This window comes from Etheostoma cragini, chromosome 20 (genome assembly GCF_013103735.1).
Source record: "Etheostoma cragini isolate CJK2018 chromosome 20, CSU_Ecrag_1.0, whole genome shotgun sequence".
Taxonomy (NCBI): domain Eukaryota; kingdom Metazoa; phylum Chordata; class Actinopteri; order Perciformes; family Percidae; genus Etheostoma; species Etheostoma cragini.
This window is the reverse complement of record NC_048426.1, coordinates 18935182-18956998: the sequence shown is the minus strand read 5'-3', so window position 1 is coordinate 18956998 and position 21817 is coordinate 18935182. Positions and strand designations below refer to the sequence as shown.

The following is a 21817-nucleotide window of genomic DNA, read 5'->3' as shown; positions in this document are numbered from 1 at the left end:
CTATTATTTATGTCCACTTAGAGAACAATATTTTACAGCACAGTGGGGTTTAGTTCTATCTGGTTTACTGTTTTTGTTTGGTTCTATTTTCCTGTAGGTGAACCTTTGCCTCCTGCAGGCTTCTGTAGAGGAGGGGTCACCGTCATGCTCCAATAAGTGTGTCACACATGTGTCTCTGGTGGCGCTGTGCTTTGACAGGATTGCCACCCAGTTCAGAATGAACAGGTAATGCCTCCACTACTCCGTGTCTGTCTGTCTGGGATGTGTGTTTTGTACTGAACAATAGTGTTTATAGTGAGTACAAAATCAACAGTGAATTTCTTTGACTCCACAACATCTGACATGCACTTAAATGTGACACCAGCCACCCTGAAATACAAACACACCTTTTCTTTCTACTTGTTTCAGGGGTATTGTAGAGGAGACACCCAACACCACGGAACATGGCCGACCATCAGTCATGTTGGAGAAGTACGCCTCAGCCACCAAGATGCAGCCTCAGTCTTCGGGCTCGCTGCGCTCCAACGCCGGCATCGAGAAAGGAAAAGAGATCGCCGCCAGGTTGAATGTTCACCGTATTCACAGCCAGCTGCGAGGCCTCGACTCCACAGGTTGGTTCAAGAAGACGGCAGCCATGTTTAATGCCTTGTGCCACTTTTTAAAGTGGTCCACTAATCTTTTACAAAACCTACAGCCTCTTTGTCAATATACCGTACTAGCTGTCCATAAACAGTATGCAAAAGTGCCCTCACTTGATCTACAGTACCAAGCAAACGTATTTAGGTGCTTTCATGGTTTTTATATTTTATTTGTAACATAGTCTTTTTTCAAAAAAAAAAAGTGTTCTACCCAATCACCTTTTTGTCAAAATGTTTAACAGTAAACATCCCATGTAATGTATTTCTTTCTAAAAGCTGCGTTGTTTCTTCTGCGTTCACAGACATTGGCACATGTGCAATCACAGCAATCCCGTTTGAAAAGTCCAAAGTGCTGTTTGGCCTGGAGGAAATGGAGGAGTTTTCAATGGTGGATGAAACCGAAGCCCAGGCCACAGCAGGCGATCTTGGCCGCTCCGCAACATCTCTTGAGAAATGGGGCTGGATTATGTTTGAATGTGGCATCGAGAACCTCACTGTCAAAGGTGCCGAGTCATCACTTACATTGATAACAACAAAGATGAGTTGCATAACAAGGGAATTTGTGTACAGATTTGTGATTTTGTTATGCTTTCTGTTGCAGGGGGCCGCCAGTCAGGAGCCATTCTTTACAATTCATTTGGTGTGATGGGACGCTCAGACACTGGGGGGAAGACGGGTATGTCTAAGTGCAATGGTTCAACAGGCTCTCAGACCGGCAGTGGTTACAGCACCGACGTCTCTGATGACAACCTGCCACATGATGCTATCAGCCCGGCCTCTGATGCCAATGATAACTCGGACTCAGACGACCAGGTTAGAAATTACTAAAATAGATTAAAAATGTGAGTGTCACAGTCCGTTGCAGAGTTAAGCTCCACATCTTCTTCTCAGACGTTCAACTTATGTGAGGATAAAATAAATTACTTTCCAGCCAATTTCTTCATTCTATCTGCAACTATCTGTGTTAAAACTAGTGCTGTTAAACGATTCAAACATTTAATCGTGCTTATCTGCATTAATGTCATAGTGAACTCGCAATTAATCACACATTTTTATCTATTCTAAATGTCCCATAACTTCTTTTTGTCCCATTTGTTTTTTGTTCTATATATACAGTGTCACACATTGTAACACTGTCTATCGAGAAAAGTGTGAAAAGAATACTTTGTCACACAAATAGCCTTTTCAACAGCCCTTTCTTTGAGATCAAAACAGGGCGATACAAAATAAAATTACGAATGGCACAAGGTAAACTACAACTCAGCCTATAGTGTCGTTAAAACCATGGCTTAATACTTTAACACAGTTAATAATGTTTAACTTACAGCACTTGTTAAAACATAACTTTGACAAACTCACTCGCTCCTAAATGTCATAGAAAGTGCTAGTGGATGTGAACTTGTTAACAGAGAATCAAAGCTCCACGCCACTGATCTGACCAGACAAAGATGGAGTTTTCCTTTGTTCTTTTCTTTCTTTTCTGTTTATACGTGTATACTTTGCAAACATGCAAATTAGACCGTCTTTGATTCAGATTAGAGTAACTGTCATGTTCGTTAAGACTGGTGCTAATCCATATCAAACAATTGTATTTATTCGAAATATTCTGGTTGAGTCTAATCAGAACAAGAAAAAAGAGATTAAAGTTATCAAACTAGGAAACATCCACTCTGATCTACAAAATAAGCCATGTTGGCAAATCAAAGCTGTAATCAGGCTGATCTGGATGTCTTGGGGCTCCAGTCGCACATGATAGCCATAAAATCTAATCCAAAAATGCAATTCTGGAACTTATTCCCACCAGCCTGTCTCATCCACCTGTTAAATTGTGTGTTCTTGTGCTATGTAGGATGAAGGAGTGGAGTCGGACGACCTGAAGAAAGACCTGCCCCTCATGCCCCCGCCACCGGATTCCAGCAGCATGAAGCTGACCATAAGGGAGATCTGGTTCAGTTTTGCTGCTCCCACAAATGTGCGTTCACCTTCACAGGCCATCTCCAGGTATGAGATTTAGATCCTTTTCAACACATTTTTACATACACATTTAGACAAAAAAAACTACCACATTACACTGTAATCTGGTTGAGATTGAAGTGGCAGTGATATTCGCGTCGTAAATACAGTATCATCTATTATCTGCTAGAGAGTTTTTTTTTTAAGGAAAATTCACGCCAGCCATTAAATAAAATAGAAGAAAAAAAGGCTGTGCTGCTGATGTAGCCTTGTCAGCCTCACAGGTCCGGTTCATTCTGAGTGTGTATTGTGTACCTAAGTTTTATTTGAATTCAACTCCCTTTTGCAACACGTGTCCTGTGTCTGCAGTGGAAAATAAATGAGCTGAAATCAATTTCTTGACTCTCAGGTTGTGAGATGTTGTTGACGTCATGATAACACATTACATACAGTGTTTTATCTATAACAGGAGGGGGGAAAAAAGGTAATTCAGGATACCTTGATCAATAGTTTTGAGAATCTAACTCTTTGTTGTGTTTACAGGCAGTTGAATCTGCTCAGCACAGCCACCCCTGCCATTGGAGCCTGGTTGGTTCCCATTGACCAGCTGAAATCTTCTCTACGCAAGCTGGACATGGAGGGCACACTGCGCGTGTGCGCTGTTATGGGCTGCATCATGACCGAAGCTCTTGAGGTCAGCAATACATCTAATTCAGTTCAGTTCAATGTTATTTATAGTATCAAACCATAACAAGAGTTATCTCCAGACATTTAACAGATAGATAGATAGACAGAGCAGGTCGGGACCACACTCTATAATTTACAGAGACCCAACAAATCCTACAAGCAATCTGTTGCTGCCGGTTTGGACACTGATACGGATAAAGCAAAATATGATTCATAATAATTGTAGCAGTTGAAATGGTGAACAATGGCAGTTATAGTAACAAAAATGATAGTGGAACTATGAATAGAAAAAAATAGTCAGGGCATACCAGGGCGTCGAGCCGGAACACGGTGGCAGCCACAACCATGGTTTAGGTGCCCCCCCAATCCAAGGAAAACTGCGAAGCAAAAAACATAAGTTAGTAACAAGCATTTCAGGGACATGAATGAACGCAGATGGAAAGAGAGAGGAAACAAGTGTGTCAAAGGAAGTCCCCCGGGAATCTAGACCCACAGCAGCATATTTATGAGCTGGTCCAAGGAAAACCTGAAGCTCAGTCGATCGAAACAAAATGAATACTGTCTAGTACCCTTCTTTTTGATTTGAGTTAGCTTTATTTTATCAAATCACATTTTTAACCATATTTTTAATAAGAAGAGAGAGAAGAGTCCAAATACTCCGACATCTATTTTCAAGTGACGTGCACTAGTTCAAAACCTTTTGTCATCGCCCAACAGAAAAAGAGCATCCACATCCCCATCCGGAGCAAGTATAACCGTGTGACTAAAAGAGCTCGCTACCTGCACGAGAATCCCTCCTGTATGCTTTGCAACATCCTTCACCGCTACCTGCAGCAGGCTGACTACTCTGTCATTGAGGAGGCTACCATGGTAAGTGGGAGGCTTCTGAATCTAGTCTTTTCCATTAGCTAAATTTCAGGAATCTCCAATTTGACCATGTGTAGTTTAGTGGCTAGTAACATTTGTATGATCTCATTTGGACTTGTTAAATAAAAAAATAAAAAAATCATCACTTCATTTAATTGGTCTTAAGTGCTATATTTTAATGAATCAGTCACCAATGACACTAATCCAGTTCTTTCCTCTTATCTTTTCCATCACAGAATGATGGTGTTCCAGCCCTTGTGACTCTAAAAAAGGGTCTGGTTGCTTTGGCCAGACAATGGATGAAATTTATCGTGGTCACTCAGGGCTTCAAAGCAATTGGTCTGATGAGGCCCAATCAGCTTGTCAAACCCAAGGAGCCTCAGCAGAGCCTGGGCGAGACCATCTTGGGCTTGGACAACGGTGCTGTGCTGCAAAGTGACACCAGCGCCGATGGAGCTGAATTTGAATTTGACGCAGGTGGGAACTTACAGCTTTCAGTGTGCTAATACTATTTTCACCCACCCATCTGTTACCACAGATGGACAGTGGAACTCCTAACCTCTACTTCTCAGTGTTTGCACCGATATAAGTAGACTGTTATCACTTGTAAGCAGAATGGAGATTTAGACATAAATGATGCAGTATGAATCTTTAGACTTTACTTTTGCAGCAGTTATATGGTTCTTTTAGGAGTTTTATTTGATGTTATTATTGTGAAGCCACAGTGAGTGAACACACCATGTTGCTGGAGGGAGCAAGCAGTCGTCCCCCACCAAAAGAAGCAAACTCTGGTCCTGTCAGCGGAGTGGAGATCATGAGGAAACTGTCCAAGTCCCATACACACAACGAGTCTGCACTTAGGATAAAGGTACACCTTTGAGAATTATCTTCCTGTTATCTGTTGAAAATCTATACTGGGTTGCAGAAGATTTTGCAGGTATACCTTATAAATGCAATGTATACATGCTCATTTCTAACTCCAACTACCATTATATCCATTATTGATTAATCTGCTACATAGTTTCACAACTGTACTGTGCCACACTGTAAATTAACCAGATTGTGTATATAACAGTATACAATCTTCCTAAATCCAGCCTATAAAATTGCCAAAGATTGTGTAGCTCCAACTCCTCAATGTGTCTTCTGTGATAGTCACTTTGGGATTTGGACCGTTTATTGGACAAAACAAGCAACAGGCAACAACTGATATTTTGCAGACCAAGATGTTAAGCCATTACCATGTGTGTGCCTCGGGACTACAGATGACAATAAGCTTATAGCTAACTCTGGTACTGCTAAGAGGCTAAGTGCACTCTCCCTGTCAAATAAATAAATACAAATAAATAATGAAATATGCATATTTATCAATTAGTTGCAGACCTAAAAGAAAACAAATAGTACTTTAGCAAAGTGACATATTACAGCAGACAGTGCTGTCCTGACTGGCATGAAGGTGATTTCACTGTTGGAGAGCCAGAAAAGAGCTGGCCCTGAGTGGAGGGGTGACATTTTCCTCTCTGCCTTATCCAATGTGTTTGTTTATACCATCTCAGGGTCTTCTGTTCAGCTCTTTTGTCAGAAAAGTATCAGCTCAACTTATTTTCCCCGTAAATGAATCATTGCCGTCACCGTGTATCCCACTCATGTTGGCCTATGGCTTTTTATTTTTTAGTGTGGCATGGTGTGAATGTATTCTGTACATCTGTCATACCCAGGGCTCCCATCCATACCAGTCGCTAAGCTACACCAGCGGTGACACAGCAGCTGACTCACCAGCCCATGTGAGCCGTGTTGGCCTGCCTGCTAAGGACAGCCCCAGGAAGGAGAGCCTCCTGAGTAATCTGACAGGCAGCTTTCGGAGTCTGCACAATCTGCTCGAGGGCATGCCTCAGAGGAACGAACCGTCTGCCGCTGCCGCAGCCAAGAGCAGCTCCCTCACTCGCACAGGTACTCATGCCCCTGCTGTTGCACTGGATGAGGAAGGTCCTGGAAACCACAGAATGGTGTTTACTTGATTACAGCATGTCTTCTTGTCATTTATCTTGCTGCAAGGCTGACCTCTGCTGTTCAACAGTGTGAATCAAAAATAAATCAAAAATAGATAGTAGTGAAAATTCGGTATTAAATGATGAGGCATTTTTCCATACTCAACACTTTAGAAGCACTTCAATCGGTGCCTAAAAAGTTTTAAATACGATACCCAGCCCTACTCAACATTCAGCATCCCCTGCTTCTCCTCTACATGTTTTGGTTCCTTGTTGGTGTTGATGAAAATGTAAGCGTGTGAGAGCTTGAATAGATGTTCAGACCCTGTTGTCATAACTTTTATAACCCCCAAATTGAAATTTACAATACCACGTGTGTCCTGATGATGCAAGATAAAAATGATCCATGGACAGCAGTCGGTATCTGTGTGATGTCCAGTAGTAGTCTTTCCATGATGTAATTTCTCTTAATCTCTTTCTTCTGGGGCTCAGGAAACAGTTTAGGGACAGACATGCTGACCGAGCACCCACTGCTGTCAGAGCCCTCCTCCGTCAGCTTTTACAACTGGATGTCCAATGCTGTTGGAAACAGGACGGGGGCTGTCACCCAGGACACCCCAGTTAATCGCTCCCAGCACAACAGCCTGCAGACAGGTCAGACATTGTTTGCCTTGGATGGCTGTTTTCCAATTGTTAAATAGATACTAACAAGTTACTAACATCTAACATTTAACCTTTTTGAGCGTCAGCTAGTACAGCAGCTATAACATATAAGAATGTATATATTGTTGCAGTTTTACTAGACCCACTGGATTCACCTTTCAGCCACTACCAGTACCAACAACTACCAACACTTAGCAGCCAAGAAGCAGAAGGAGGTCAGGGATTGTTGCTCAGTGTTGTGCTGACCTAGTTTGCTAGTTAGCAGTTAGTTTGTCCCGCTTTTTTGTTAGTTAGTTTAATAGTCACCTAGAACTCTGTGTCAATCTGTCCCACAGAAAACCCCGGGATCAGGTAGGTTGTTGGTGTGTAAATAAAATAAGATTCCCATTATTCATGCTGGAGGGGAAATTGACTGACATTTAACAATTAATACTGTATATTATGGGTCAAAGCAACTAAGTAATATTTTTTTTTTCTGTGATTATAGCATATATACACATATTTTTCATTGTTCCATTCAGAAGTTTTTATTTGTCAAAAGACGAGACAAACTCAGTGGCAGTGTACATGGCTGTCTGTCACTGTCTTGTTTGATACTTCCACTGGGGGGCACCAAATTTGGGAAATTTAAATCCTACGCATAGTGCTTTTTAAACAATAAGACCAAGATGACATTTTATTTGAAAGAAGTTGTCTTCCTTGAGTGCAATATGGATGAGTTTTACCATTCAGAGCAATTCATGCGTTTTTAGACAAGATGTCAAAGCAGTTTGAGCAAACAATGCAAACCTATCTGTATACCAATACTGGTACATATAACATACATGGACGTTATTGAGTATCAATCAAACACCAGGGCTTCCTGTTTAAAATCTTTATACCTCCTAGGTTATTAGTGGGCATCTAGTCCGGCAGCCCTCTGACATGCCCTTAAAAATGGGCTAAATCATATAAAATGTGTTTGATATCAAAACAGTGAATTGGTAGCTTATTAAACTCTCTGGAATCCCATGTGACTGTGCTACAGGCCTGCAGCAGAGCTACTGTGATGGATAGATGAAGTCATGTCGCTTCCTCACTGTTCCTACCAGACATTGTGTGAGAACCAGAGCATGTTACTGGAGTTTAGCAGCCTGAAATGTTTATTTCATTCTTCACAGCGCTGCTCTTTCACACCCTCTCTGACTCAGAAGATGTGTGGGAGTACAGAGGAACAAACAGCTGCATTTTGCACTGGTTTTATCCTCCCTCAATAGTATTTGGATTCACCCACTTGAGATTTGAAAAGATACATCTTAACTGACAATTTAGCAGAGCTACTTTTGATTGTGTGGATCTGTGCCCAAGACAGTGCGCCATTTCCCCCCTGTGATCTGTCTCTGCTGTCCCGGCTGCTCGTTGAGCAGCCTTCTTTGGAGGCAGACCAACAAAGTTGCAAATATAAAATGACAAAAACCTGAAGGTCTCCAGCACACCTCTCAGTCACTAGAGCCAGTCTCACGATGAGCTTTCCTTAGTATGTACCATTTCTGAGTCTGTAGCTTATGAGGATGGGGGGGCGGCAATTCTCTGGGCGGGCAAAAGCAGAGAAAGGGGAGGAAAACTTGCCCCTTATGACCTCATAAGGGGGCTGGGGGTGTGCCCTTGACCAAACTGCCACTTTGTTTGCTCCTAATGACCTCCTAAGGGGCATGATTCCAGATCGGCCCAACTGTGCTTTAATTTTATCAAAGGCAGAGCAGGTCTCAGTTTACACCTATCACCATTTCTAGCCACTGGGGGACCACAGGCAGGCTGGGGGAACTCATATTAATGTTTAAAAAAACTCATAAAGTGAATTGTTCATGCCATGGGACCTCTCTCCTCCTCATTAGCTACAGACACCGAAATGGCAGGTTCTAAAGAAAGCTCATTGTGGGACTGGCTCTAGTGGCTATAATTCTGCACCAAGGCTGAATTATGGGAAAGAGACTTCAGATATGGTATTAGGGGACCGCTAAGATTGCTATAAAAGCATCTAAAAAGCACCATGTCATGGGACCTTTAACAGAATGTAATGTGGCTGTTAATGTCTATAATGTTGGCTCTCTGTAATGCGATGGTTGCCTTCCATTTATTTCACTCTTTAACATCTTTGTCATGAGGAGGTGGAGTGGTAAAGTGTATTAGCCTACAGCACTCTACTTACTCACTGCTGCTTATACTGACATATCCGTTTTCAAATAACATACTGCCACTGAGTTGCTCCTCTGCTCGCATGCTCTGGTGTGAACATATCCTGCAGGAAAACACAACAGTAGCTCCCTGGACCAGCTTGGTCTCACACCACATGTATCCAAAAACTCTCTTCCACTCCATTAGGTGGGGTGTGTAACCTGCCTACAATCCCCTCAGCATCAGACTTCAACACAGTGCTGTCCAGTGACCAGAACACCCTGGATGGGACCCACTCTCAGCACTCCCAGCACAGCACCAGCCAGGACGAAATGGCCGACATTGAAGAGGGCAACCAGTGCCCAGCTGCTGTTCAACTGGCTGATGCTCAGGTGCGGTGACTACACCAGTCAGCGTTTCTTTGTCTTTTTTCCCCAAATGTTGTGCTTGCTGTCTAAACCTTCACCAGGCAAGAAATCAACTAAAAACAGTATTAGTATTTTTATTTTTGTTCGTAGAATGCAAAAGTGCAGAATATTTAGAATTAAAATACATCGATTTGCAAATGCTGTAGTGTCACCTCTGCCAGATTGAAAAATAAAAGGATCTATATTTGTGAACCAAAATAAATGACCATCTCCTTTGCAAACGCCCATCTTCATTTTGTGCCTTGATATCTGTCCTCAGGTTGTTTTCAAGCCTTTGCTGAACTACACAGGCATCCAGGCCCAAGACGCCACTCCTCTTAGTTACAAGATGTATTTTGGAGAGCACCTGTCTTTTTCTGGCAACCTTGAGTGTCTCAGAGCAGACATTGTGGACTCTGACACCTCCAAAGAGCGGAAAAACAAAAGATCCAGGAGGTAAAATAAAACTTAATTATTACAAAAAACTAAAAATGATTCTTGTTGACGTGTTTTAGTGTTTTGTCACTTTAAATGTAAGTATAGAATGTCCGCTTAATACCGCCATAACCCTCTGTCTGTCTATCTGTCTGTCTCTCTATCTTTAGGCAAGGCATGGTGAACCTTCCTCCGCTGGAGTTCAAGCCAGCGCTGCTGATTGAGACGTTCAGTCTGAATGCGGTGGTGATGGAGAAATCTGCCAGCGCTCCGCAGGGCCCCACTGCCGCGCCGCTGTCCTTCCACGACCTCAACCGCCGCCACTACAACACATTCCACTGTGATTTCACCACAGCCTGTCAGGCCATCAGCCAGCGGGTCGACATGGCCCTGGTGCGCCTCATCCACCAGTTCAGCACCATGATTGACGACATCAAGGCCACGCAGACCGATATCAAGCTGAGCCGCTACACTGCCGGCTCTGCCTCCCCGACGCCCACCTTCAAGGCCCGGCCATACCGCCACTTCAGGTCCTCTGACTTCAGCCGCAGCTCCCGCGGCAGCCTCAACGGGGCGGGGCGCAGCGGAACCCAAACACTGAAGAGCAAGAGAGGGGTTGTTGGAGGAGGAGCAGGCGTTGCTGGGGGTTTACCACCTAATGGGCCTCCATCAGGCATGGACACGCTGGGGAGAAGGGAGCCACGAGGACGAAGCTCCCTCGGACGTTCAGAGCGACGCACCTCGAAGGTAACTATTACATTCTTCTGAATGTCCTAGATCTCTAGTTCATGGTTTGTAATGTTTCACAAGGCAGTAATCATCCCAGATAAGCAATTGTAAGATTGTTTAAGGACCTCATAGTATGCAGAAATATTCAAAAGTGGCGTTTTACATTTTAGAAAAATGGCTATTGCCTAAACTGCATGAGATTAGTATGGTCATGTCTGTAAAGAGGAGAGTCACATCACCATACCAAAAAGCTAGCATGACATGATTGGTGGCATTGGATTCCCCATCTAGTTTCATGTGATGCCAATATCTTCATTATCTGATTATTATCTGATATTAAATGATTAGTAGAGTAAGAAAATGCATTCTCAAATTGTCATTTTCTACACACAAACCCTAGAGGGAGCCAGTAGATAAGAATTTCTCAGAATGGCCACCATTCACTGAAACATTCATTCTGCAGTTTTCAGGCAGAATTTAAAAATGGTAGACTCTTCTCTGCAAACCTGTCTGGCTAGATAGTTCTCACCAGGACAGTCTTTTGTTGTCCTGACAGTTGGAACATGTGCATTAAAGTTAGCTAAACATATTTTTAAGCGAATGGATTTTTATTAAAGTTGAAGATGTATGAGAGGGAAGACAGACTTCCACAGATATAATCTCAACCAGAACTCTGAGCTCTTTCTGCTCTCTGACAGCCTACAGTAACAGTAAACAGTAGGACAATAAAAAAGATATACGTCAGCTTGACTGTTTATTGATCCTTGAGGCCAGTGATGCATATCTTGACATTTCAATTTGTTTTATAACATGGGATATTGTGTAACGTCTTCAGGTGTCGAGAAAGGGCTCCCGTGACGTGGCTGACCACATGGCCATCCAGATGGACGACTCCGACTCCATCACCGTGTCAGAGCAGAGCGAGCCGTCAGCAGAATGTTGGCAGAACATGTACAAGCTGCTCAACTTCTACTCCCTCATCTCCGATCCCACCGGCATCCTAGAGAAAAGCTCCCCAGAGAACTGCCTTTCAGGTGGGAACCAGCTTCCAGCTGTCTTCCACTTTCTAATTTCCATCCTTTATCCTAACCATGCATTTCCATCCTGCTTCACTTTGCTATTTAAGCTTTTTGTACCTTCGTTCCACATATTTATTTTTTAAGATATTGCTGTACTTTTTTATTTCCTGTCTTCCCTTTCATCGCTTCCATCTGCACCCTTACCTCGGCCTTACAAACCTTGCTGTTGCAACTCAATTCCCTCACAACACGTCTTCCTTTTTCCCTTCTTGACCTGAAGTGCAGATTTGCAGTCATTCCTTATGTCTTCTAATGTTTTATGCTGCACACATCACACCTTTTTTCTCTGGACATTTTATGAATCCTACCTATACAAAAGTCATTCATCAGCTGTTATTTTGTAATACTTGCTGTAAATATTATCACTAATAATGCACTTCTAGTTAATATATCCTAATGCTGACTTTTCTGCTGTGTTTTGTACTGTAATTCTTATTACTTGCGGTATAACTTATTCATTTCTTGTTAGTGAATCCTGATATTACCTCTTCCTGCTGTTGACGCCACATTCCCCAGAGGAGTTCATTAAGAATGAGAGTAGCTTGTAGTGGTGGGACAGTGTTTCAGCAGAGCCCACCTTAATGTAGTGACAGAATGAGTTCCTTCGGTACTAAAACTTTGCTGAGTTGTTTGTTTGTTTTAAAGTGCAGTGATCACAAGCCACATGTCATCATGCTAAACCTGCAGTTAAAGGGTTTCTACCGGAAATTGGTCCAGTATTAAGCGTTAACACTGTAACCGGCAGCTACAGACCCGGCTCCAATGTAACCCTATGGGGCAAATGTTCAGTGTCAGTTTAGTCCACTAAAAGTGCTGTTTTTGCCACTAAAGGTCTAAGTAAAGGTAAAGGTTTTTACAGCACAACACAACATTTCATAGTTTTGATCACACAATAGCAGCATAACCACCTGTAAGACTTTTATTTTGGCATGCTCCTACAATGATTGAAATGTGATATCTATTGTACTTAACATCTCCTCTACACATGCACTTTCCCATCTCTTTTCTGCAGAAGGTGGCCGTCGGCCCTCAGAGCCGTTCTGTAAAGTGATCTTTGAGAACGAGCAGCAGGAACCCAACACGCCCAACAAGCCCCCTGGCGCAGGTGGGCGGCGGCGTAGCCTGGTGAGCTCCGAGCCCCAGCATGTCACACTCATAGTGTTCGGCATCGGTATGGTGAACCGCACCCACCTGGAGGCTGACATCGGCGGGCTGACCATGGAGGCAGAGCTGAAGAAGATCCATGGGAGTTTCACTCTTAAGGAGAAGATGAAAGGTGAGTGTTGAGATCTGTGTTTTTGCCGTTTTGTCTGTCACTTCAGGCAAACTTGTTACCTATGCACTAGTCTAGATCCACAACGTTCCACTTCCGGGATTGCTCCGGTGCTGCCGGAAATTCCGCCGGATCACGCTCTTTTTGCCCGGATGTCCGTTACATGCCACTTTCTTTGTGTTTTAAACTCTAGTCAATTCATGAGGACTATGGTTAACCGCTCCTCAAATCTCTGCAGGGTAAATCCACACACCTAGCTAGACTATCTGTCCAATCTGATTTTTCAGATTAGTTAAACAACTTTTGAACGTACACACCAAAACAAGTTACTTTCCGAGGTTTTATTGCAACGGCATGGCGGTTCTGTCAGGTGCTCAGCGCCGCTCATGATGTTTGGTTTGGTTTAAAGAAATTCCAATAAACCAGATTTTGCTTTGGTGCATGAAATCGATTTTAATTTTAATATTTGTCTTTGATCCTGAAACTTTCAAATATTCTTCTGTTTAGAGGTTTTGAGATGTAGTTTGAGTTTTCATTTCATTCTTGCAAAAAACAGGTAGCCAGCAATAGGTAAGTAAAAGTTTGTTCTGTTTAATGTAATCAATGTTCATGTGTCCACAGATATTCTGCACCAGAAAATGACTGAGACGTGTGCATCGGCTCACATAGGAGGGGTAAACATTGTTCTGCTGGAAGGCATAACTCCTGACATCCAGTACGTACACAACCTCTGCTCATTAGATAACTGATGTAACAATTATGTTTTGAATATAAAGGTTTTCATGTCTCATCTTAAAAGAAATCCATGGTGTAGATCTTAACCCTCACTCTTTTATAGTTTAAAGACTTTAATAAATTAGTCTTTTTAGTTTTTTAATTACAACAAACAAGGATTTTGTTGGATTAAATATTTATTTTTTAGTTTTACCTTAGACAACAACATCTTGATTTTAACTGTGGTCTCAAAGATATATAACTTACATTACAACTTCACCGAAATGGTTATTTACTTTTTTAAGATATAAAAATAAGAAGAATACCTTGTACTTGCACAAGAACACATACAACTTACACGTAGATGCTTAAATGCCAAGTGGCTTTGTAAAAGGTGGTGTTGTAGCTTGAACTAAAAAGTGGATGCAGCATTTTCCACAAGCTCAGCGGGACTCAATTACCGACCCCTTTCCAGCTGGGAAATTTAAACAGCAGTTTTTGTTTTTTACTGCATGCAATTTCCTCAAAACATAACCACCCTAATCAGTTTACAAGCTTTTTTTTCATCTCATTCTATTTAACAGATGCTCCCGCTGTGAAAAATAAAACTGGGACTTAATCCTATTGTCATACTGTGTTCTCTGAACTGCACTCATGTGTTTGAATCTGTATATGCCACACAACTTGGCACTTTTTAGTTGTTACGGACCTTGAGATGTACATAGGAATGATGTCAAGCCACTGGCATATAATCCTACTCGTCTGTTTAATTCAGATGAACACCGTGTGACAAGTACATACATACAGTGCTCATATTATGCTTTCTAGCTTTTCCCTTTACTTTATTGTGTTTAATATATATTTTTTTTGGGATGCTATAGGTTTAAAAAGTGGAAAAAGGTCCACCCCAGAGGCACTTACCATCTCCAACGGTTCACAAACTGCTCCAAACAGCTCGGTTGTAGTCCAGCCTTTATTTCCGTGACAAACGTGCGTCACTTTGTGACACGTTACAATGCTCGCCTAGCTGCTAGCGCGGCACGCCCTCATGCTCTGCAACTAACTAGCTAGCAGTACTTACTGTGCGACTCCCAACAAAGATGGAATAGAAGTGAGATGCCTCACTCTGTAGCTAAAACAGAGAGCTCAACACACAGGATGAAAAGAGGAGCTGCAGCAATGGGCAGTAAAACAACAATATGGTGTTTTTTTTTGAAAATGAAACGACATAAACCTATTCTGTTACAACCTCTAAATACAATTATGAATCTGAAAATGAGCATAATATGAGCGCTTTAAATACGTTGCAATGAACAAGAGGCTCCAGTGCAAATGTGTTTGCTCACAATTAAAGCATTGTGTCTGCCATGTTAGCAGTTGTTTTGAGATATACCTAAACAATTCAAGGCTGATCTTTAAAAATAAACATGAACATTGAAAAATGAATCACAAATACAAATGGAATAATGTATGTAAATGACTAGATTGCTTAGTTTGTTTTAGTTTGAGCTACTTTATTAATCCAGAGCCTTTTTTATCACAAGCCTGTGCATCTAAACCAGTAACAAAGGGTGCAGGATTCTGCTTATAGTAAACTCTGTTTTCACCTTTATGGTGTCTCACTTCTGCTCTTCTTCTTTTTCACATTCTTCCTTTTCCAACTACTTGCATAGACTGGAGGATTTCCCAACATCTCCCACCAGCACAGCTAAACAAGAGTTTCTGTATGTTATTGCTACCATTCAGGGCTCACACGCATTAGCACATCAAAAACACAACTGCCCTGAATGCACACCCTTCATTTGTATGAGTTGCCCATCATCCACGTGTTCAGATGTGTGTTCAGATGTGTGCGTGATTGTGTGTGAAGCCACTTTTATTGGTATGTGTAAGCAGAAAGTTGACTGGTTTTATTTTTTGAAGTTATTTGTAAATCTCTCCATTGCCCTTAATGTTTAAAGCTAAAATACCAAACTATGTTACATTCAGTTTGATATTTCAGCATTTTTTACAGATTTAGTAGAATAACACATAATAATAAGCCATCTTAGAATATATACAATGTTGTATTTGCTACAAGAGGCAGGATGGCACAGAAAAAGTTCCTGCATTTGGTTGCTATATTGTACAATTCATTACCTTCATCCATAGTGGAACTTGTCACTGTTACGGTTACTCATTCTTCCTGTGCCCAGAAAACTGTATGCTGGGCTGAATTTGCATGCTGTTTCACTGTGTGATGTGATGCATTCATATGTCCCTATCACCTGAAAAAAGAGAGAAAATCAAATCCCAGTCGTATTGCTCATTACAGTTAAATCTGTTTCAGAACGGTGGTCAAATGTAACATTGCCAAGTCCCAGGCCTTGTACAGTGCCCAGCGAGGATTGAAGACCAACAACGCAGCTGTCTTCAAAGTGGGGGCCATCATGATCAATATCCCCCAGCACCCGGCTACTTTGCACAGCATGATGGTCCGCAGCTCCCACCAGCTCTCCAAACAAATCTCTGACCTCATTCGCCAGCCCTCCAATATGTATGCCCTCTTCACTCTTCGTTTCTCTATCTTACAAGTCTCATTTATAGCATTTAAAAGTAACAAGAAGCTGACTCTAAAAAGGTGCACACTTCAAATCCTAATGAATGAATCCGTCATGTAAACACTGTTGTCAATAGATTGTAGTCTACACTTCATAAAAAGTCTATCATCTCCATAAGTGACAGGTTACTGCAGCATATCTACACCCTTGCCAGTTAACTGCTTTCAAAGACTGTGTGTGGTCTGTTTCCATGGAAATATTCCAAATTATGTTAATATATTTATAGAGTTGTAGGTGTGCTCAGGGTATTAACAACTTTTCTATAATGTGATGTCCACAGAAATATGAGCCAGTATCTGCAAAGCTCTCCATAATAACACCAAAAATTCAGAGCACTTTTTCAGTGTGTGCATTTTCCAACACAAGAACCACCTTCACATATTCAAAGCTCACACCTTTTGTACATAATGAGCAAATCCTGACTAAGTGAGTAAGTGAAAAGAATAATTTTCTCCTCTTGCAGTCAACCTCCTAATAGGGAGGACACACCTACCCCGCAACCCTCTGAAAAAGCATCCAGCATCAATCAGACCCCCATAGAAGCCAACGAGTTCCCTCAGCTCCCCGAAGGCCTGGAGAAGAAGCCCATCGTCCTCAAGTTCAGCGCCATGATGGATGGCATCACCATCGGGGCTGCCCTGCTGCCCTCACTTAAAGCAGAGTACAAAATGGGTCGCATGAAGAGCCATGGCATGACAGGTGTGTTGATGTGTGTTTTAATTAACTAATACAGAGCTTTCCTGTGGGTAAAGACAGATTTCGCATCTTATGATTTCCTCATTACTTTGTCTATCTTTTTAAAGAGTTTTTTTGTTTTGGGCATTTCAGCTTTTAATGGAAAGGACAGCTAGATATTGAAAGGAGAGATGGGGGGAAGAAAGGCAGGAAATCATCACAGGTCGGACTCTAACCAGGGCTGTAGTACTTGAGTCCGATCTTGGACTCGAGACGTTTTTATTCTATGCTCTCGGCTAGAGGTGTACGGATACCATTTTTTGCTTTCCGATACCGATTCTGATAGCTAATATTGCGTATCGGCCTTCACCAACTACTGATTTGGCTCAGGTTAAACTCTTTGTGAAACATGAACAAACAATGAACGCCACAGAACTTTCTTTTATTATCCAGTTAGATATAAGTTAGTTATAACAGAAAAATAACATAAATAAACTACTTTCAGGGTTTTACTACGTGGTATAGGATTGGTGCATAAACTTCAGTACATACCAATACCAGCGTTTTAGATAGTGTAAGGCGATAACATCCCTAGTCTCAAACTCACTACTATTTGAACTTGGACTTGTCTCTGCCACTGGTCTTGCCAAATATGTCTTTTGGTCTTCACCAATCCAGGTGTCTTTATTATGTTTATAATAATATTAGAGGGTAATATTAGAGGGAAAGTATAACAATGGCCACCTGATAGCCACCTGGTCTTGGACTTGTCTTGTACTCTTCAAAGATGGCCTTGACTACAGGCCTGACTTGAACCCTGGACCTTCTGCGTCTAGACATACACGTCTATATACATGCGCCTGCTCTGCCAACTGAGCTAACCTGGCTTTTTTTTCTTCAGGGGCACAAACCAGTTTCACCTTTGAGTTGCCAAGCCACAAGCTTTGCTTCCAGTCCAAAGTGTCCCCAGTGGACATGTCCACCATGCCGCCATCAGCCAGCCTCACCTTGCCTCCAGTCACCATGTCAGGAGAGTACATCATGGAGGACCACGAGAGCCACTCAGACCAGGGCTGGGCACCTGACGACTTCCCTGCAAAGCAAGGAAACTACCTCCAAGGCAACTACCTGCGCTGTGTAGCCGAGGTACAAGGCTCCAGGACAATAAATAATTTAATTTAATTTATTAAACAGGAAAGTTAAAAAGTAATATTAAGTTACAATAAAAACAGGCCCGACTCAGTTTAAAAACTGGTTTCCAGCAGGTTCCTGTCCTGCAGAAACATAGAACTTTGAACATAGTTACGGCATATGAGGACAGAAACATTTGTACAGGACATTAGCATGGGCTAGACAGACACAGAAAACTAAAAACAAACCATACAGAAAGAACAAACAAGACTTGAACCATACATGAACAATCACTGTGTGCAAGTGCAACTGTTAAGAAGGAACGGCTTGTATGCCTTTTTTAAATTTGTGATGGGTGGTAGTGCTCTGATGTGGTGAGGGATGTCAAATAAAAGCTATATAGATGGATTAACGGAGCAGCCAGTGGTGCTCTTAACTTGCCGCTCACTGATCTTCTCTGATGTGCAGATTGGTTCATTTGAGCACAACCTGACCACAGACCTGCTCAACCACCTGGTCTTCCTGCAGAAGGTTTTCATGAAGGAAGTCAACGAGGTCATTCAGAAGGTCTCAGGTACTTTACCGAAGACCAACACACACTTTTACATATATATATTTTCTTCACGGCAAACTTACCTCATTAACACATTGTAAGATAAAACTTATCAACTTTACCTTAGTATCTTTTAAACCTGTGCAAAACTATGTCATTTTCTTTGCTGCTGTAATGGCCCAGTTTTCTCTCTCGGATCAATAAAGTTAATCTAGTTTTAAAAATCTCCCTGTTCCCAACAGTATTCTATAGCCTGTAGCTGCTACTTCAGTCAATAAAAACTACTTTCCTTCCCTCACAAAACAATGCACAAGGCACGTACACAAATCCAGTCTTGTTCATTTCCTCAACAGTATTGATTTTAAATAGTTTAACTTGCTAAGCTTGAGGAAGGTACATTGCCCAAGAGAGAGAGAACTTGGAGTTGTATGCCATTGTAAGGTAAGAATAATGAGAATGGTAACTATTCACATCAGGGTCTTTAAATGTAGTAGCACTGGGACATGTCAGGCGGATATCAGGGCTGACATACAGTGTATAGGTACACAGACAGTCTGTGTGGGCTTGTAAGGTTGACTTTTATTCTCTCTATACATGCAGGAGGAGAACAACCCATCCCACTGTGGAATGAGTATGACACCTCAACAGATGCAGACAAGCCAAAAATCCTGCTTTATTCTCTCAGCCTCATGTTCAAGGTATTTCATGTTCAGTTTCTTTCAGCATGGAAAACCAAAGTAGCACATCAGTCACAGTGGCCGAAGCCACCAAGTCAAGTTTCTGGTCCAAGCTTTTTGTTGTTTTAAGTAATAAAATCATTAAAGGGGTTCTCTCTAGGGACCTCTATTTAAGTTTCAGTCTCGGTTAAACTTTTTAGGATGTTGTTCATTTGTTCACAGGGAATCCAGATGACCGCCACCACTCCTTCTATGCGAGCTGTGCGCTTTGAGACAGGTCTCATTGAGCTGGAGCTATCCAACAGGATCCAGTGCAAGACTCAGCCCGGTGGCAGCAGCAGTTACCTAAAACTGTTTGGCAAATGTCAAGTAGATCTCCACCTGGCTCTTGGACAGATAGTCAAGCACCAGGTACAGATCAGCCTCATGAAATTAAAAAAATGAAATAAAATCTCTCAGGTTTAGGTCTAGAATTGGCTTAAAGATTACAGTAGATAGCTATATGATGCCCTTTCTCCCCTCACTTTACAGGTGTATGAAGAAGCTGGCTCAGACTTCCACCAGGTGGCGTACTTTCGAACCCGGATCGGTCTGCGAAATGCTCTGCAGGAGGAGATCAGTGGCTCCTCCGACAAGGAGGCCGTCCTCATCACTCTCAACAGGCCGATTGTTTTTGCCCAGCCAGTAGCATTTGACAGAGGTTCAGTTTACTGTTTCTCTGCATCAGAACATTTTTATAATCAAACAACAAGTTATTTGCTGTATAACAAATACAAATCCATGATGAGAAAAGAGCTGGTTGAAGACAATATTTAACAGCCCCCTTTTCACGTAATACAACAAACAGAAATAGATAGACTGTTGTTAAGTTACACATTTACAAAAATTAGACATCAAAACTTGTCCTGTGTATCATAACAGAACTTGTTAACATTGTTTGTTAAAACTAAAGACATCATCAAAATAGCAGCATATGAGACTGCCCACTCAAAACTGACTGTAAAAGAAGGATGGTTCAGTGACTGAATTGCAGCCCATTTTCACACAAAACAAATAACATCCCCTGATGGCTCTAAATCTAATGTGACTTTGTTTACATGACCTACAGGATGTAATTCTAAATTCTTTCTACCCATGTGTTTGCCCTCCTGCAGCTGTGCTCTTCTGGCTGAACTACAAGGCAGCGTATGATAACTGGAACGAGCAGCGCTTGGCCCTCAACAAGGACATCCACATGGCCACTAAAGAGGTGGTGGACAAGCTGCCAGGCATCCAGCAGACCTCAGCCCAGGCCTTCAGCACCCTCTTCCTGCAACTGACTGTCAACGACCTGGGCATCTGCCTACCTATCACCACCACATCCCAGGTAATCGGCTGTGCTTGTTGGTTTTGATCTTCCAAAGTCATTATTATAGAACTGTAACATTTTAAATTTTAACTTACGGATGTAGCTATCCAAGTTAATATATCAGAGTTTCTACTGTTATAAAAAATAGCCAGTTTGCAATTTGGCTTTAAGGTCATAGAGTTAAGAAGTTCAAATTTATTGTGATTTTTATCTTTGATTGAAATACCATGGTTACATTTTTAGCAGTGTTTCACTATTAGGTATATAAGCCATGGTTTAGCATATGAAATGATTATTGTTCTAAAAGCAAGTTGTTTATTGTCTTGTCAGTAGTTTTTATTGAAACAAAAGCACTTTCATTATGCATGTAATTCTACCTGAGGAAAGGAAAGCTCACAGAATTTATTTGGGGCTTCCTTTGTCAAATTGTTAATTCACATCATCCCCTCTTTAAAAAATAAAAACTAGATGTATCATTATCTCCATCAGCACTTGGCATCATTAACTGTACCAGTGTTTGACATTCACTTTGCTTACATTTATCGCCTTAGAATCACAATTACATTTTTGTTCTTTATTAAAAGAACAATTTCTCTGTTTTAGTTTGAATATCAGTGTTTCCCCTAGCTAAGTTATTAGTAATCTGCCCCACCGCAAACCTTCATTTCCCTCAAAGATTCCTAAAATGTACACTTTTAATGCAAAGCACACAACCGCCATTATGACACACAACTATCACACAGGAACATGCTGGCTGGCCTGTAATAAAATTGATTTTAACTGTACCATAGAGTCAGTTAAATGTTTTTTAAGAGAATTATGCCAGTGTTGTTTGTTTTATTTCTTTTATTTTTGTTCAGAAAATCCATTTTTGTATGATGATAAACCATCCAAGAGACATGCACCAGTAGTACTTATTTTTATGTGCCGTTGTAGTACTCCTCGGACTTAGCTACTGAAATGTTTTGTCAATTTGTTTATGTTTATTTATATGTAAATGATTCAGAATGGCTTTGTTATTGTCATTTACATAAATCAAAATATTATTAAAGGTCCCATGGCATTTTCTAACATTAATGTGAGTTTCCCCAGCCTGCCTACGGTCCCCCAGTGGCTAGAAATGGTCATAGGTGTAAACCGAGCCCTGGGTATCCTGCTCTGCTTTTGAGAAAATGAAAGCTCATATGATCCGAATCTTGCCAAGGTTACCTCCCCTTTCTCTTCTTTGCCCATCCACAGGCTTTCA

At 41.6% G+C, this 21817-nt stretch overlaps 1 protein-coding gene across 1 annotated transcript in view; it reads left to right on the top strand.

Moving 5' to 3' along the window:
• The window catches only part of kiaa1109 (KIAA1109 ortholog), a 78183-nt gene that overhangs the window by 30604 nt on the left and 25762 nt on the right, over positions 1–21817 (top strand). The window contains exons 34-59 of the mRNA XM_034859160.1: positions 98–225; positions 409–611; positions 941–1141; positions 1240–1451; positions 2488–2639; positions 3135–3285; positions 3996–4148; positions 4382–4622; positions 4865–5013; positions 5864–6095; positions 6626–6787; positions 9158–9342; positions 9638–9813; positions 9963–10539; positions 11357–11555; positions 12613–12876; positions 13495–13588; positions 15261–15311; positions 15917–16123; positions 16651–16886; positions 17764–18008; positions 18462–18567; positions 19147–19244; positions 19446–19634; positions 19755–19923; positions 20378–20589. Of these exons, the coding sequence (XP_034715051.1) occupies positions 98–225; positions 409–611; positions 941–1141; positions 1240–1451; positions 2488–2639; positions 3135–3285; positions 3996–4148; positions 4382–4622; positions 4865–5013; positions 5864–6095; positions 6626–6787; positions 9158–9342; positions 9638–9813; positions 9963–10539; positions 11357–11555; positions 12613–12876; positions 13495–13588; positions 15261–15311; positions 15917–16123; positions 16651–16886; positions 17764–18008; positions 18462–18567; positions 19147–19244; positions 19446–19634; positions 19755–19923; positions 20378–20589 (4992 nt within the window). The remainder of the gene's footprint in view (positions 1–97; positions 226–408; positions 612–940; positions 1142–1239; positions 1452–2487; positions 2640–3134; positions 3286–3995; positions 4149–4381; positions 4623–4864; positions 5014–5863; positions 6096–6625; positions 6788–9157; positions 9343–9637; positions 9814–9962; positions 10540–11356; positions 11556–12612; positions 12877–13494; positions 13589–15260; positions 15312–15916; positions 16124–16650; positions 16887–17763; positions 18009–18461; positions 18568–19146; positions 19245–19445; positions 19635–19754; positions 19924–20377; positions 20590–21817) is intronic.